Below are 16,618 nucleotides of genomic sequence, written 5' to 3'. Positions count from 1 at the left end.
ACTCATTGTTCATTCTCTTTTATTGTTCGCTGAGGCTCTTTGAGGAAAAATTTAAAAATACAGAGAAAGCAGAAAGGGAGAGAATACTGGAGAGGACACCGTTCCCATTTAGTCCATAGCTTCTCAGATGCACCTAAAAATCGGATAATGCTAGCACTGTTTTGTGATCATGTGATGCCTGTTTTTCATAGGTGGCTAACCGAGGTCCCCTGTCCCATAGTGAGGGAGGGACAGTGATGAGGCCTGACTCCAGGGATTATCAGAGACCACTATTCTTATCCTGGAACCCGGCTGCTGCTCCAATTCCAAAGGGGCCAGAGAGACTGAATGCCCCACTATTTGATGGCCGTAGGAAAGGAACCCCAGCAACAAAGTGATTGCTCTATTGGGCTGAGGGGAAAAGACATCACAAGTGTCCGGGCGCCCCACCATTCACCAGGGGTGAGGCTGGGCGGGGCCTAGGCTGCAGAACTGGACTTTGTCTTGCAGTAAACAGCCCCAGGGATGACCGGGGTCGGCTCTCGGGCAGGGGGCCCAGAGGAAGCAGGTGCTGGGTGGCAGGATCAAGCCCGTATACGACTGACCCCAGAGAGCAACTGGATATCTGTTTGGTAGCCTTGAACAGTCCGTGCCCTTTGTATTTTTAGAAAGGGAGTGAGGGCACAGCAGTGACCCAGCGGCTGCCTCACTGCCCTGGGGCATTGCCCCAGGCTCTGAAAGGGTCCTTCTAAGATGGGTCCGGGCCAGCGGCTCGGGGCAGGGCTAGCCGGCCTGCCTGTCTTTCCCCTGCCATCCCTCCCTTCCTCCTTCCTTTCTTCTTCCTCCTTGCCCCAGCACACACTACTGCTGTGTCAGGCACCAGAGGAAAAATTTCCTCAGCGATCTGGCTTTCCAAAGCTAAGCAGAAGCTCACAGAACAACACACTGTTTAAGAGTTAGAGCTCTGGCCTCAGACAGACCTGGGTTCAAATCTGAGCTCCGCTCTCTCAAGCTATGTGACTCCATGCGACTTAGTCCCTCTGAGAGTATGCTTCTCCCATAAGGTTTCTATGAGAAGGGAGAAAATGCTGAGAAACACTCAGAAGAGTGACTGGAACACAGTGAGTTATGAACAGATGCAGCTCTTAGGAGAGAGGCCATAAATCTGGAAAACTTCTGGAATTTGGGCTGTTTAATCTGTTCAGCACCCACGGTGGATCTAGATCTAGAGAATGCCTGAGGGCGGGGTGAGAACCGGCCTGGACCCACTGGACGTTTTTCCTAAGGGTTTGACAGAGTTTGGCTGAAGTTCTTTCCTTCCATGTCTGTAGACCGGACCAGGAGCTAGGTCATCACAATGAGGAAGGAGGCGGGGATCCTCTCGTTCTCCAAAGAAGGAAGCTGGAGAAACAGGGAGGTGGCACAACTGGCCCCAGGCCACGGAAAGAAGAAATGTCAGCCAGGCTCCATTCTGAGCCAAGCTCAAAGCCAGCCATTTGCTCAACCTCCACTTCCCCAGCCCCCGGCCCCTGGTGTCCGAGCTGTCGCTGAGAGTGCAGGAGCTGGGAATGGTGAGAATGTGTGATGTTGGCTTCTCCCTTCTACATTCAGGTCTTGAGGATGGAAGGGAGAACAGGTGAGAGAAGTCAGGCGGGGTCTGTTGCACCTGCAGGGCCTGAGCGGCAGAGCGGGGCTTCCTGGGGGGCTCGGGCTGCAGGTCTCCCAAAAGGCTGGGAAACCTCTTTGGACTGGCTGAAGCCATCTGGGTACAGTGACGCAGGGCTGGCAGACCCCTGACAGTGGATCCCACCCTGGCTGGGGTCCCTAGGGTTCTGCTCTGGGGACTCCTGTCTTTATGCTGATCCCATCTGCCTCTGGGGCTGTAGGGAGTGTAACAGCATCGTTCCTTGCGAGCAGCTGTTCTCATCTATGCCAGGACCCAGGCACTGCAACCACAGGGACAGCAGACACGCACGCGTGCACGCGCGAGCTCACAAACATAGGGTGTACGCTAAAGTTGTAGGGAGGACAGAGAGGGGTCAGGAATCGACATGCCCATATAAGGGGCTCCAAAGAAGAGAGAGATCTGTGGAGCACAATTCACCATGCTTCTGCCTCTCAAGCCCCACTGAATGAAGACAGGGGTGACAAGAGCATCATTCATTCATTCGACACGCGGGGCTAGGTGCCAGGCTTGGGACACAGCTGGGAACAAGGCAGATTGAGTCCTCGTTCCCATGACGTTGATCTGCTGGCGTGGGATTGAAAAGGTCTTTTTATCTCCTGGCTTCCCTGCCATCGCCCCCCACCCCACCCCACACCGCCTTTATTACACTTTACTCTCTGCTAAGCCCTGTCATTTTAGGGATTAGGAGAACAGGGATACAGGGAAGACAGGGATCTCTGCTGTGTCCTAGATGCCTGGCACGTGATAGGGGCTGAAAACATGTTTGTTGAACGGAACTGAGTAGGAATCTTGGCAGGCTCTCCCGGCAGGCCTGGGTGGGGTGGGAAAGGCACCACCTTCCCTTTTCCCACCTCGATGTCAGATAGGATCTGCTTCATGAGGTCTCCTCACCTGGACTGTCGCCAGATTGTGGGCACAGCTTTTACTGCTTCTGACTCTAATCGCCTGAAAGCCCAAGGAAATCATCCTCACTTTTGGGAAGCTCCTCATCTAGTGGGGACAGGGGCGCCTGGGTGGCTCTGTCGATTCAGCATCTGCCTTCAGTTCAGGTCTGGGATCGAGCCCCAAGTCAGGCTCCCTGCTCAGTGGGAAGGCTGCTTCTCCCTTCTACCTCTGCCCCTCTCCCTGTTTGTGCGCTCTCTCTCTCTCTCAAATAAATACATAAAACCTTTCTAAAAAATGTATACTCTAGTGGGGACCTTAAAAATGCACACACAGGGATGCCTGGATGGCTCAGTTGGTTGGGCGACTGCCTTCGGCTCAGGTCATGATCCCAGCGTCCTGGGATCAAGTCTCACATCGGGCTCCTTGCTCCGCAGGGAGCCTGCTTCTCCCTCTGCCTCCGTCTGCCTGTGCTCGCTCTTTCTCTCTCTCTCTCTCTCTCTCTGATAAATAAATAAGATCTTTAAAAAACAAAAACACATACACACTATCATGTGGAATGGTGATATTTTGCTCTAGGATTCATGATTCTGAAAGCCATTTTCACTTATAGGCTTCCCATCCGGATATAGGACCTACCACAAAACCCAAGGTTCTACAAGACCAGGAAAGGCTCAATAAATGTTACTGAGTGAAGACATAAAGGGAACTTAAGGGTAAACGTATCAGACTCTTATGAACGGGCTCAGGAGGAACAGCGACTGGGCAGCAGTGGGCGCTGGGCAGCAGTGGGTGCTGGGTAGCAGTGGGCACTGAGTAGCCAGGAGCTGCCAGATATGCCAGCTGGATATGAAGGACAGTGGAAAGATCTAAATATGTTATGTCTACATACTTCAGTGTCCATTCTTGAGAGGTTTATAGGGCCAGTGCTGCCAGAGACTGCTGCTGTGGGTAAGCACCTAGACTCCAGAGCCTGCCTGGGTTCCTCCAGTGCTGCCAGAGACTGCTGCTGTGGGTAAGCACCTAGACTCCAGAGCCTGCTGGGTTCAAATCCCAGCTCTGATACTTAACGGCTCAGTGAGCCCGGGGAAAGTCACTGAATCATTCCGAGTCCTGATTTTTTCCTCTGTAAAACAGGTACTATTAAAAGAATTCAATGGCAGGGGTGCCTGGGTGGCTCAGTTGGTTAGGCATATGCCTTTGGCTCAGACATGGTCTCAGGGTCGTGGAATCGAGTCCCACATCCAGCTCCCTGCTTGGCAGGGAGTCTGCTTCTCCCTCTGGCCCTCCACCTGCTTGTGTGCTCTCTCTCTGTCTCTCTCTCAAATAAATAAAAATAAAATCTTTTTTTTTTTTTTTAAAAGAGTTCAGTGACAGAATCAGTACCGGAGGGTCCAGCACTGAGCTTAGAAGACAGTAAAGATATTTGGCAACACGGTGTAGACCAGTGGTCATCCAGCCTGAGCTCGAGGGGGGAAATCCCTTGAAAATACAGATTGCTGGGTTTTGCCCCCGAGTTTCTGATTCAGTCGGTCTGGACTGGACCCCAAGAATTTGCATTTGTCACAAGTTCCCAGGCACTGCTGCTGCTGCTTCCCCAGGGACCACCCTGAAAGAACCACCCGTACAGAAGAGATAATATCGCTTTAGGATTTTGACCATAGGACCATCCTGTATGTAGTATCTGGAGACTCTGGGCAGGTGACCTCGGGGAGCCTCAATGACTTCACCTGTAAAACGGAACTGTTCCCACCCACATCGCAGGGGTCATGTCTGGCCCACAGAATTATCGTTATTATTGCTCACATTTCAGCTCGATTTGTTGGCCCGTGAAAGATGAAGAGGCTTACAGGGAGTAGAGAGGGGCGGGGTAAGGCTGGGGAATGCTGCGGAGAACCCCAAAGTCAAAGTAGGGCCTAGAGCAAATGTCTGGAAGCCCCAGAGCAAGGTGCTAATTCAGGAAGTACTCTCGTCGAGGGTATTGGGAGAGTGCAGAAAAATTCTTTGGAAATTTCTATGTGGCAAAGCCATGATTAACTTTGGACCCTAACTGAGATGACAGTGTTTCCTGAAAGCCACTGACAAGGTGACCTCTTACTAAGAAAGAGCAAACAGGTCACATGGGGTTCCTAACACAACCTCTGTGCCTTCCTGTCCCTCCCCGCACACTCTCTTCCTTTTATATATAGCCCCCTTTTGTTAGAAAGCAACCCTGTCACCTCCTGAACTCATAGATCTGCGCTTGGGCTCCCAGCCGCTGGCAGGTGGAGCTAGCCTGGCGCTCCTTGAGCTATTTTCTGGAGGGGGGGCCCTGGTGGTAAACAGTGGTACTGCAGAGCCAGGGGCAACATGGGGGGGTGGCGTGGGGGTAGCTCTGCCCACGTGGCCAGTATTTGGGCTCTAAAGCCCGGGTTTGCAGCCTGGGCCAAGGGCTGGAGCTTCTCAGCAAGCCTGCGCCCAAGGCTTGGAGGAGATTTCTGGGTCAGTTGGGTATTATTATTATTACCGGAATAGCACGCAAAAGACACCCCACCAGAGGTGGTTTAAGAGACTGTTGATTTTTAAGAGTGAGAGCCACTGCTCTTGGTACAGGACGCCCTCGATCAGAGCGCTTGCCCCAGACCGAGGCCTCAGGGGTCTGAACTTTTGCAGTTTTGGCCTGAATATCAGTGGCAGCTTCCAATCTGAGTCATTCACTCCCTGAGGCCAGATACCAGCCTGGGGGAAAGGGCTCTCCCTGGATTAGGGGTTTTCTTTTAAAGGCAGATTCACTGTCCAAACACTTACTCCTCTGCCCTCCCTGCCCAGAAGTTACTGCGCATGAAATCCCACCCTCAAAAAGCCTTTCTTTTTACCTTTTAGAAAAAAAGGAACCAAACTCTTTCAAATAAAAAATTCGATATTATCATCCTTTATTGTGCATTGAATACAGGCAAGTCACGGAGCTAGGCCCTGGGGAGACCCATACCTAAGATGAAATCCCTACAGTAAAGTAGGTGGCCAGAGGAGCCATCTAGAAAGGTCTAAACAAACCCTAGGCCAGTACGGAGCAAGCCAGCCTTTGTCCATGGTCTGGGTAGAGCGTGCCCAGGGACAGGTTCTAGAAGGGAGGGGAAGCTTGGGTGGAGAGGGCATGGGAAAGAAAGGCCTTACGTCCCAGAGCTAAGCAGGAGCAGGCCGGGAAGGGTGGGGTGCGTTCAGGGAACAGTGAGTAATGTGGTGTGGCCCAGGGCTGCTGAACATCATTGTGCCTGGCACCAGCAGGCCGGCCAAGTGAGCGGTCATAAGTAAGGGTTAGCTCTCTGCCCCCTCCTGGGGCTGGGAGGAGGAGCAGGCCACCAGGCTAGAGAGAGGGGTAGAGGGAGGTGAGTGGCCAGGGCCTGCCCCACTGAGTCCCAGCAGAGACCCCAGAGACCCAGTGGAGGTGGGCTGGTCTGAGAATTCCCCTCCCCGATGGATGGGCCTGGGGCAGCTGGCAGGTGAGGCTCCGCTGGGTGAGGACAGATGTTGCCAAGTGGGCAGAGAGAGGCATTTCAAAGACTTTAGGGGCAGCTAGGAAGAAGAGTGATGCCTTCCTTCGAAATTTGGGCTGGAACAGGCCTTGAGTCATAACATATTATTGAAAACGCCTCTAGTCCCACAGGGGCAAGTGTAAGCCTCTCCCACCTCCTATCTGACTCCCAGTTTCAAAGCCCACTCACCCACTTTATCTCGCCGATGTTAAAATTGTTAAAAAGACAGCAGCTTTGTGCTAAACAGGGAAGACATGACTCCCATTCCATAGAGGGAGAAACTCCCCCTTTGTTTTAACCACTGGCCTTGTTAGGGTGAACATTCGTTTTTGTCTTAAATTTATTATTATTTGTTCAATAGCTCAAATATGCAAATGGTTCAAAATTCAAAAGGTATGGGTACAAATCTCTCTCTCTCAACCCTACCTTCCCCCCCTTGCCTGGGTCACCTCTTGCCAGTTTGAACCCAAGCCTTTTGACTTCTGCTGCACTGGGCCAAGGCTCAGGGACACTGCGGGTTCGAGAAAGCTGAAAGGCAAGTCTCACTTGCTAACGGTGCCCTACCTCCTCTTAGCAAGTATGCATATGTATCCTTAGGGACAAGTTGTCTTCTTTCCCCTTCATACACATCTTTTATCTTTCCAACCTAAACTCCTTGGAGGTAGGGAGTATGCCTTCAACTTCTGGGAGCTGGTGGAGTAAGGATTCACAGTATGGGGTCTGGCACATAGAAAACGGGGACACAAACCGTACTGTGTGACCTTGTGCAAGTTACTTTGGCTCTCTGAGCTTCCAGTTTTCAACTACACCGATCATGCCCTCACCAGCTTCCCGGGGTTCTCGTGAGGACTCAATAAGATGACTCAGGTCCCACATTCAGCCTTCTGCCAGGCGCGAGGTAAGCCCTCTGTCAGTGGAAACAACTAGGGTCCCCCGGGGAACTGAGTTTGTGCACAGTTAAGACGGACCCGAGGCACTCTCTCAAACTTAATTCTGACAGAGGATTAGGGACCTTGGGCATCTAATTTAAAGCAAACTGGCGTAGTCGGCCACCCCAAGCCAAATGTTTACGCAGATCATTCTTCCTGGGCCGGCATCTGCTCTTTCCCAAACCAGCCTTCTAGCTCATTCCCATCTGCTTTTCAGGAGAGGCCTGGCCTTTCTGGACAGTCAGTCCTTTTGAGACCAAAAGAAGGGCCAATGGGCAAGGGCTCCTCTGGGCCTCTTTTGTCTGTAGCATTGAGTACGAGCGGATACACAAGGAGATGAGACAAGCATATGGCTTTTCTCAGGGCTGACACTAATGACTCACTGGCTGGTCACCAGTGCCCTGGAGCTGCCTGGGGCAAAGTGACTCATTGGCTGCCTCTGGGCCTTGCTCCACAGCTGCCTGACCTTTCCCTCTCTCTCGGGGGAACGTCCTCAACCCCTGAGACTCTCCGACTGGGGGCTTCCCCACTCCTACATCACTCCGGGTTCAGAGGGACCCAGGAAATTGCGTATTCTAACCCTCCTCATCTCACTGATGGAAAAAAGCCACCCCATGGTGGCGATTGGCTTGCTCATACCTCCAACTTGTAGTAGCACCAGGATTTGAACCCTGGGCCAGGGTGCCCTCTGTGATACTCTCCTGGTTGCCACAAGGCCCTACCTCCCGGCCCGCTCCTTCACTGCAGGGCGCTCCCTGCCTGCCTCAGGCTCCAGGTCCCAAACATTCCATGGCTTTGTGGTGGGACAGTTACTTACCCCTTTGAAATCTTGTTTCTGTGAAAGGACAGAATGATCTCTTGGAGCCTGTGGTCCCCACTGACCATAATGCCAATGAACAATGTAAAAGTTTGTTTACTTTTCTGTTAAAACAGGCTTTCCTTTCCTATCCAACTCAAGTTTTGTAAAGAAACAAAAAGATAGGTCAACAAGGATGAAGGGACCCATAATTGTCTGGCAGAACAATGGAGCGAGCGGTTGGTGACTTCCAGGGCTGGAATCCGCACCAGCCTCAGGAGCTGGACCTGGCAAGACAAGAAGGATAGTCCGAGTGGAAACAAGAGGGGAGGACAAGGAAGAGAGAGGACGTGATAGTGCTAAGGCAGGCCCAGGAGGTGGGCAAACTGGGAAAATTATGGAGTGGATCTGGGCTGTCCCCCAAGCCTCCCTGCTCCATCCCACCTGGGTCAGCAAATCCATGTCCTCTTGGTGCCCAGACCCCCGTGGTGCTCCAGCATGGGACTCTGGATCTAACCCCATCTGTCCCCACACCCACCCCTGTTCCAACTTCCTACCAACCCCCATTCTCCTGGCGTTCAGGTGTCATCGGCCTGATTTTGATGGGGTGTCTTTCCCACAGGTATCTGCATTTTAAGCAAGGATTTTGTAATCTCTGGTTCGGTCTGCTGCATAATTTTCCCAGTTTGCCCACCTCCTGGGCCTGTCCTCAGGTTGAGTGGGGTGGGCTGGAATAAGACAGAAGATACTGAGGGTCACTAAAAGTCACTGAGAATTTTCAGACTGAAGGAAAACATGAGAAGAGCTTGGAGTTTTTTCTTTTCTTTGGGAAGAAACAAAGATAGAATGAGTTCTGTCTCCCCATAGCCTCCCCAGCTCCAGAGATGGGATTTTCCTCTTCTGTCATAGATGCGGAAACTGAGGCCCAAAGTGCCAAGCCTCGAGGCAGAACTGGGCCCCAAGGCCGTGAGCCCTAACCCCCAGGCCCTGGCCCTGTGCTAAGGAGCCAGAGGAAAGGGGCCAGGAGCTCGGTGGAGGTAATGCGGGGCTCGGGGCAGCCCGGCCTTGGAGGTTGCAGCAGGGGGCCAGGGGCTGCTTGGGGAGGGGGCTAGGGCTAGGGTCAGAGGACTGAGGAGGCCAGAGCCAGGGATTCCCAAGTCCCAAGAAATATAAATGACTCACGCTGGGTGGCTCTGCAGGCCGGCCCAGCCCACATTCCCGGGTCTTTGTTCCCAGCCAGCCAAGGCCCAGCCTTAAAGGGCCAGCTCCTCGGGCCTGGCCAGGCCGCCCTGCACCGCCCCCACCCTCCTCTTTAACCCTGACCCTTCGCGGGGTTGCTCCTGGACTCCGGGCTGTGGGAATAAAGGGTGGCGTCCCGCAGGATTCGGGGGTTCATCCAGTTGAATCCTCAAACTGTAAGGGAGGGCCGTCAGGTCATTTCATACATTCCTCTGCCTCTGCACCTGAACCAGCCAAGAAGGATTAAGAAAAACCTTGTCCTGCTTTTTAAAGATGTTACCTCGAGGGGGCCCTTTTCAAAGCAACTCTTCCAGAGTCTCAAAGCAACTCCCCTCTCACACCACCCCTCAGGCTGCAGCTTGGGCTAGAGGTCCCTCTGGGGGGCGGGGTGGGGAGTGGGGGAGGGGACACTCTGTGCTTCCCCCACCCCACCCCACCCCAACCCCTCCCACCCGGGCCCTATCAGTATTGGTCTTTCCTTGAGCTCTCATTTCACACACGTGTTTGGTGACTTTGGGGTTAGCCCATCCAGACTTGTGAACCCGGCTCCCCGTTCTGGGCCCCCGAGGGCTCCGGGCTCCGGGCTCCGGGCGGGTCCCGCGCTGCCCGCAGATTCCTCAGGGGAGAAACACCGTCCCGGGGCCGGCGCTGCCGGGGCGCCTCCAGGAACTTCTTTGGACCTCGTTCGCCACCATGTGGACACTCTGGGGATCGGGAGCCTTCTGGGGCTTCAAGGGGGCACCCTGCAGACGTGCCCACTGCCACCCGACCAGACACTGGAAAAGCATCCTTAGGTAGAAAGTAGCCCGGAATTAGCACACATCAAAATAAAAGCAGGTTAGAGGGGGAAAGATAGGCCCCCTATCTCACTGTGACTCATACATCCTCTGTGAAATGGCTTTCTTAGAGCCATTTAACCACAGAAGCCTCGCAGCTCTGTGAAAACTTAGAGATAGCAGTATTTTTTGTTAAAGCTTGGGGAGATCTTTGTGTCCCCGAGTAAACCACTCCTTTTATCCCCGAACCCCTCACCCACTTTTTGGGCAAAGCTCAGAACACAGCACTAGATCCGTGTTGGGTTTAAGCTTTTGTCCTCTGTGTTCATAGGCAATTTTAAAAGAAGGGGGTCTCCCCTGAGGCTTTCACAGTAATTTTGAAGTTTCTCAGATCTCAGACTGAGAGCCGGCTGCGGAGGGAACAGAAAGTGCAAAGCTTGTGGCTACCGGGCACACTGGAGGGTAGGATAAGGAGAGGAGGAGTAGACATGGCCCACAGGAAAATCCATGGGCTGGGAAGGCGCACTCGCAGTTGTTCCCCAGTCAGAAGCACTTTGAGCAGTGGAGAGGCCTGGGGACTGCTCCACAGACTCTGTCACTTAGTAAGTGTCTTTTGTACCCTGAACAGATCTGTACCAAATGGGCCAGAGCCACAGGCTGTAGCTTTGAGTCCTGGTCTTGGCATCCCTGGTCCTAACCAACCGGGCCAGCTGGCTCCAGACAAGTCCAGCATCCAGAAGGAGCTTCCAGAACCCTCTGAGACCTGCCCCATCCACCCAACTACCCATCCATCCACCCCCCCCCCACACACACACACACACTCAATATATCACCTCTGTGGTCATCTGCGGGGTCAGTTTCCCTACCTCCAGTCTGTGACATCTTCCTAACCCCCCCTTTCCTCTCCTCTCTCATTTGCTCTGGTTCAGTTCCTTGTCACCGGGACCCCAAATCAGACCATAATCTTTCAATGGGTTTCCCTGCTTCCGGGCCCTCCCAGGCCAACCCACCCTGGGTACCATTCCTGAATTAACCTTCCGAAAACATACCCAAGTTCTCTTGGTGACCACAGATTGCCTGCAGCAACCCGTCTGAATTTCTGGGCCCAACCCTGAGGCCCCGTCTGTATGTTCTGTCTCGTTACTCCACCTTTCTGAGTGGGTGACATCTTGGGAACATGAGCTTTATTTTTCAAAGTCAAATCAAGGGTAAATTATGTGTCAATAAATCCTAGCAAAAAAATTATTTTAAAAATTAAATGAAGCTCTTTTCACTAGTACGCATTGCCATGCATGTCCATACACACAGCCAGACATGCATTCTGACGAGCACAGCTGTGGCCTCGGCGCCCTTGGCCACAGAGTTGAGTGGGACCCAGGTACAGCTCATGACCCATGTGCTAAGCCGTGCACCCTCCCTTGGGGCCACAGCATTATGTGAGCAGAGGTGCCATTCCCATTCCACGGGAGCCTCAGAGCTCCTCCTATCGTTTTCGAGATGCCTTCCTCTCAGAGGGAAAGAGAGGGGCCCAAGTGCCGGCTCAGACAAAATAGACAATGAAATGACGGTGCGACATCTCAGAAGCAGCTGAGAACTCACCACCGCCCCTCGCCCTTCCTCAGATAGAAGTGGGGAGACCCTTGGGAACCATAAATGACAACGTACCATCATTTCAAAGGTCCTTAAGGGCTTTCTAGTCCAACTCCTCACTCTTTCAGGCCGCAGAACTGAGCAGGCTGTTACTTGTCCTCAGCTTCCCACCCAGTTAGAGAAAGCTTGAGAACCTCTCTCCTCCTTCCAGTCTCTCAGTGGCTTCCCTGTGGGAGAGTCCCGGGTCAGCCTGCGCTTTCTCTGTTACAGCCTGGGAACCCCAACCCCCGGAGGAGCCAGCCCATCAACCTGAACCACTATGCCACCAAGAAGAGCGTGGCAGAGAGCATGCTGGACGTGGCCCTCTTCATGTCCAACGCCACGCGGCTGAAAGCGGTGCTGGAGCAGGGACCGGCCTCCCACTACTACACCGCCCTCGTCACCCTCATCAGCATTTCTCTGCTCCTGCAGGTGGCCATTGGAATCCTCCTCGTGGTCATTGGTGAGGATCCCAGGCCTGGAGGGGGCCTCAGGGCCCTCTAGTGGGAAGAAAATCCCCAACTGCCTCCCTGAGCCTCCCCTACTCTGGCACGCCAACATCTCAACCATTGGCTAAGCTGGTGGTAGCCCTCCACAGCTAACACCCAGCTAACAACTCCTACACAGTGAGAGCAGGTCCCTGTCCTGCCTCCTGGTCTTCCACATAGTGGTCCCTCCACGATACCTGCTAAACGACTCTCTTCCCTTACTTGTGGCAGAGGTCCTTATGGCCTTTAGTGTGAGTGTGTGTCCCACTTATAAGACCCAGTGGAAGTTTCCAAATCCCAGTGAGGGGGAAGGAGGCACAGCCCAATGCCTACCACCACCCTTGCTTTTTGCCACACGGATCTCCACGGTGCCAGACTTTGTCTGGCCTCTAGTGGATGCTGCGGGGGAGGTTTTAGGCTGTGAACTCACACTGACCCTTAGCTCTCCACTTGGTCCGCAGCACGTTGGAACCTCAATGAGGTAGGAAAGCAGGGCCAGGTTAACCAGCTCAACAACACAGCCACCAGCCTGGTCGCCATCACGGTCATCATCAATGTCTTCATTACGGCCTTCGGGGTACACAAGACAGGCTCCCTGGCTGCCAGGACCTCAAGGAATCCTCTCTGAACACAGCCTTGGGACCCAGGTGAGAGAGGAGGAGAGGTTCCCCCGGGTCCAAGAGTTCCAAATGACCCTTCTCCCGGCTCTGGGGGTTTGGGGTAAGAGTGAGATCCTTTCAAGGACCAGGGAAAAGATAGATCTGAGGCAGGAGGGGGTCTGAGAGCACTTGGATTGGGGCCCAGAAAGGCCCCTCCTGCTGCTAACAGGGGAATCTTCCTCAGCGGTCAAGCTGGGGTTTTTCTAGAGCCTGGGATGGATGGGAGGCAGTGTGGTTAGTGCTTGGCTCAGCCCCTCTGGCAAGAGGAAAGATGCCATATAGGATCCCTCTCTGGCACTGCCCAGCAGTCCCTGTTGCTCAAACTGGGGTCAATGGACCAACAGCAACACCAGCTGGAAGGTTGCGGGACACGTGGGATCTCCAGCCCCACTTCAGATCTGAATGAGCGCCTGTGTTTGGAAAAGTTTGCTAGGGGAATTGTGTGCACAGTAAATCTGAGGACCGCTGGTCTGGCCTGCCCTCCTCACCGTCTCGTCTCTGCTTCCCCCTACAGGTCCTAGGTCTGGAACAGCTTCCGCCTCTCTCCTACCCACTCTGCTAGGCTGAGGGGCCCTTTCCATAGCCCCTGGGAGAGCTTGAGAAGGGCAATGGAGGTGCCCTTGCTCCCCACCAAGAGCATCTGAATGAAGATGTGCTCTTTCACTGGTCTGAGTGAATCCCATCTTGGGCTGGAGTCCTGAGCTCAGAATGGGGTACTGCCGACCTTTCTTTCTGGTAGTATCTCCTGCACCTGAGGCGTGTCTACCTAAGGCCAAGCCCGCCCGGCTTCAGGACTTCTTACTCCACCTCATTCCTTTCCTCCATCCTATCCATTCCCTCTGCTCCAGGCCAAGTTCTCCCCTTTTGTAAAATGGAATGATCTCTATCTATAAAGTTTTCTGTAAATGCACTCTGAGTCAATCTTTATGCCTTTGGGCTAGTCTCTGGATGCCCTCTCCAGCTGTGTTCTGGTAAGGGCTCGACTCCCTCTTCTCTGGGTCCTGCTCTGAGTCAGCTTTTCTGGCCCCACATACCTTGGGCTAATTACCATCTGCTACATCAATGGCAGATTACTTAGTTCTGGATTGATCCATGTTTATGCACAATCCTTTTTGAAAACCTGTTATAGCTTTCAAATTAGCACCTTCCCTTAGGCATGTGCTTAAGGCATACAAACTCATTTTGATCTTTGCCTTAGCCAAACAGAATGAGGACGGTAAATTTGTACCTGTAAAGACCCAACCAGGCATCATACCTCACACAGGAATGATTTTTAGAGTGTCTGCTACTTTCGCCGAGCCATCCTGGCCTGCATCTAGCCTTCGTCCTCCAGGGCGTCCATCCAGGGGGACGTCCCGCAGGGTAGCCCTTCTCTACTGAAACCACCAATCTCCCACTAACTTGCTGAGCAGAAAATGCCCAGTCCGCTCTCAGACAGTGAACTCAGGCAGCTCCCCACAGGGCAAGACCAAACTGATGGTGAACAGTGGAGGGTGGTGTGGGAGCGTCCTGACGACTGAAGGACGGAGAAGTGCCCCCTAGCCCCTCAGCCCAGCCCTCTCCCATCTTGATGGGGGATGAGAAGAACACATGAGCCACTTGGTTTTCTAAGAAGATGCTGTATTTAATCACTTCCCTCCCTCCCCCCAACCCGACACATTTCCCTACAGAGTAGGGGCCCTCCCCCTTAAGGCAGATGGTGTGGAGGTAACAAACATTGAAGGAAAGGCACTGGCCAGAGTCAGAGGGGGTCGTGAGCAGGGCAGGGGAGGGCAGGGCAGGCGGGGCTGGCTCCTGTCTTTAAAAGCATGGAGGCAGCAGAGCTGTCTCGGTTGGCTCAGGCCTACCGGTGCCACGCCCAAGGGTGGCCCCAGAAAGCAAGCTGCCCACCCCAGCCAGCTAACTGGAGCTCTACCTATTCCATATAGCCCTTTCCCAAAGGCAGTAGGCCTGAGCAAGGGCCCTGTGAAAAGCCAGGGCCCAAGGGGCAGGAATGGCATCCAGAAGCCACAGCCCATTAATTGGAAAGTTTTGTCCTTCCTGATTTTTTAGAGGAGGATGAAACTCTCTTCAACCTCCAGAAGGTTCTCAAGGCTTAATTCTCCTAAATGCCAAGCGTGTGCTCTTGGTGAATGCAGGGCCCACCAGGTAGACCCTGGAGCTCTGAAAGCTGTGACTAGGACTCTACCACAGCATGGAGCCTGGGCTCAGCGGCCTGGCCTCCTGCGACCCGCGGCACCCCCACGAGCCCTTCCTCACAGCAGCGAGCCCCGGGCTCCCCTCCTTCCACGGACTGGAGTGCCAGAGCCAGTGTCCAATGCACCACTGGTCAAACCAGCGGCGGCGGCAGAGGCAGCAGCAGCAGCAGAAAAATCCCAGCCCCGAAGGCACCTGAGGACTTTTAGTGCAAGACTAAGTGTGTGATCAGCAGGTGTGAGAAAGGGCAGCCAGAGATTACAAAGGCCAAGGGCTAGCTTCCTGAAATGGCTCCACTTTTCAGTTCCTCCTGGCCCCACTCTTCTCCAATTTGAGGAAGAGATCTCAGGGCGATGCCCTTACCTCCCCAAGCCCATGGCCCTGCCCCTCCACACCCTGGTCCCTGTTCCTCCACTTTGTCCATACCCCTTCCTCTTCTTCCCGGCAGGCCAGGACTGGGGATCTCCCTGAAGGAGGCCAAGTCTGTTCGGGATCAGGACTGTGGGGAACTCCGATTTTCCACTTCCCTTTCTCCCCTTCCTGCTGGATGCCCACTCCCTCTTCCCGTCTAAGCCCAGGGCTTTGTTACATCTCCATCCTCTTTCCTCTCTGCTCCTTGGTCTCCTCAAAGCTTCACAGGCCGGGCAGGGCCAGGCCGGGGGCTTCTCTTCCCTCCTTCTCCACCGTGCCGGTCTGGCACCGCCTCTACGCCAGACACCCAGGAATGACGGGTCCACGGTCCACCAGCCCTCTGTCTCCCGACCCCGCTGAGGCACCATGATGATGCCAGTCTGTGCTGGGCTGGAGTTAGCACCACCCAGAGGAGAAGGTTAATGCCCTAACTGGCGGCCAGCTGTTTTGTGGCTCCCCGGGAGAGATGTGCATGTCTCTGGAAGGCACAGCCGGGGTAGAGCTGAGAACGGATCCACGCTGTGCCAGCTCCTCTGGTTATAAATCAGCTGCCAGACCAAGGACTTGAAGGACACGTCGCGCTACACAGAAGTGGGTCTGAGGTATGCAAGTTGGGACATGCCCTAAATGCATGACTCCATCCCTCTCTCACAGTCAAGGCTGGGTCTGGACAGGTACAGTTTTGGTTTTCTGTTAGAAAAAATAAAAACCCCAATAGAATATGTCCAAGAGAAGAGTTTCCAGGTCATGGTCACTGCTCCCCAGGAGGAGCCTGGTGGGGGGTGCTGGAATGCACCTCATGGATAGGTCAGCAGCGCTCAAACAGGTCTTTCCTTCCTTGGCTGCACTGTGCTGCCTTTCCCAGAGGCCAGTCCATCTCTGTCAACTGAGTGAATGGCCCCTCGGTCCTTCTCCCAAGGTCCTCCCTTCAGAGACCCCGAGGGTAGAGAGAGGGGCCTTGGCAGCTGTCTGCATGAGGCAACAGCTCTGGGTGGTGACGGTGTTAGCTCTGAGGCCTCTCGGGGCTCAGCCATGGCTTCTGCCCCCCTTCCCCACCCCCCAGCGGCGAGCAGGGGCACTGGGGAGCCAGCACAAGTCAAGGAGCAGGAAGCAGTCAGTCCAGCGGGCCGCCCCTTGGGATCACGGCATCTTCATCTGGCGGCGGTTCCACATGCCTCGCTTGGAATGGAAGTGATGGAAGAAATTCCTGAGGGAGAGACGTTCCACTTCCAGGCCCGCTTGGAGGATCCTGAATGAGGGAGGGGCAGGGTGAGCAACAGAAGCACCAGAGGCAAGTGGGGAGAGGCCCAGGCCCCTGAGGACCCCACTTCCCATGCCTACGTCACCCCCGCTCCCTGTCTTCCTCTGTTTCCTCCCCACAGGACATGGGAGGAGGCTGCAGTTGGGAGCCAGCCAGCCTAGGTCTGAATCCCAG

At 54.1% G+C, this 16,618-nt stretch overlaps 2 protein-coding genes across 6 annotated transcripts in view; one reads left to right on the top strand and one right to left on the bottom strand.

Moving 5' to 3' along the window:
- Positions 1-13,831, top strand: part of NINJ2 (ninjurin 2) — a 94,629-nt gene extending 80,798 nt beyond the window's left edge. For all 4 annotated transcript variants that reach the window (XM_032349181.1, XM_032349182.1, XM_032349183.1 and 1 more), the window contains 3 exons: positions 11,661-11,892; positions 12,379-12,564; positions 13,091-13,831. In XM_032349181.1, coding sequence (XP_032205072.1) covers positions 11,661-11,892; positions 12,379-12,545 — 399 coding nt within the window. In that variant the 3' untranslated portion in view covers positions 12,546-12,564; positions 13,091-13,831. The remainder of the gene's footprint in view (positions 1-11,660; positions 11,893-12,378; positions 12,565-13,090) is intronic.
- A 343-nt stretch (positions 13,832-14,174) lies between these two features.
- B4GALNT3 (beta-1,4-N-acetyl-galactosaminyltransferase 3) overlaps positions 14,175-16,618 on the bottom strand; it is a 91,627-nt gene continuing 89,183 nt past the window's right edge. For both annotated transcript variants that reach the window (XM_032349177.1, XM_032349178.1), the window contains one exon: positions 14,175-16,432. In XM_032349177.1, the coding sequence (XP_032205068.1) occupies positions 16,324-16,432 (109 nt within the window). In that variant the 3' untranslated portion in view covers positions 14,175-16,323. The remainder of the gene's footprint in view (positions 16,433-16,618) is intronic.

Source organism: Mustela erminea, chromosome 6, assembly GCF_009829155.1.
Source record: "Mustela erminea isolate mMusErm1 chromosome 6, mMusErm1.Pri, whole genome shotgun sequence".
NCBI lineage: Eukaryota > Metazoa > Chordata > Mammalia > Carnivora > Mustelidae > Mustela > Mustela erminea.
The sequence above is the reverse complement of the archived record's forward strand: the minus strand, read 5'-3'. Positions and strand labels throughout refer to the sequence as shown.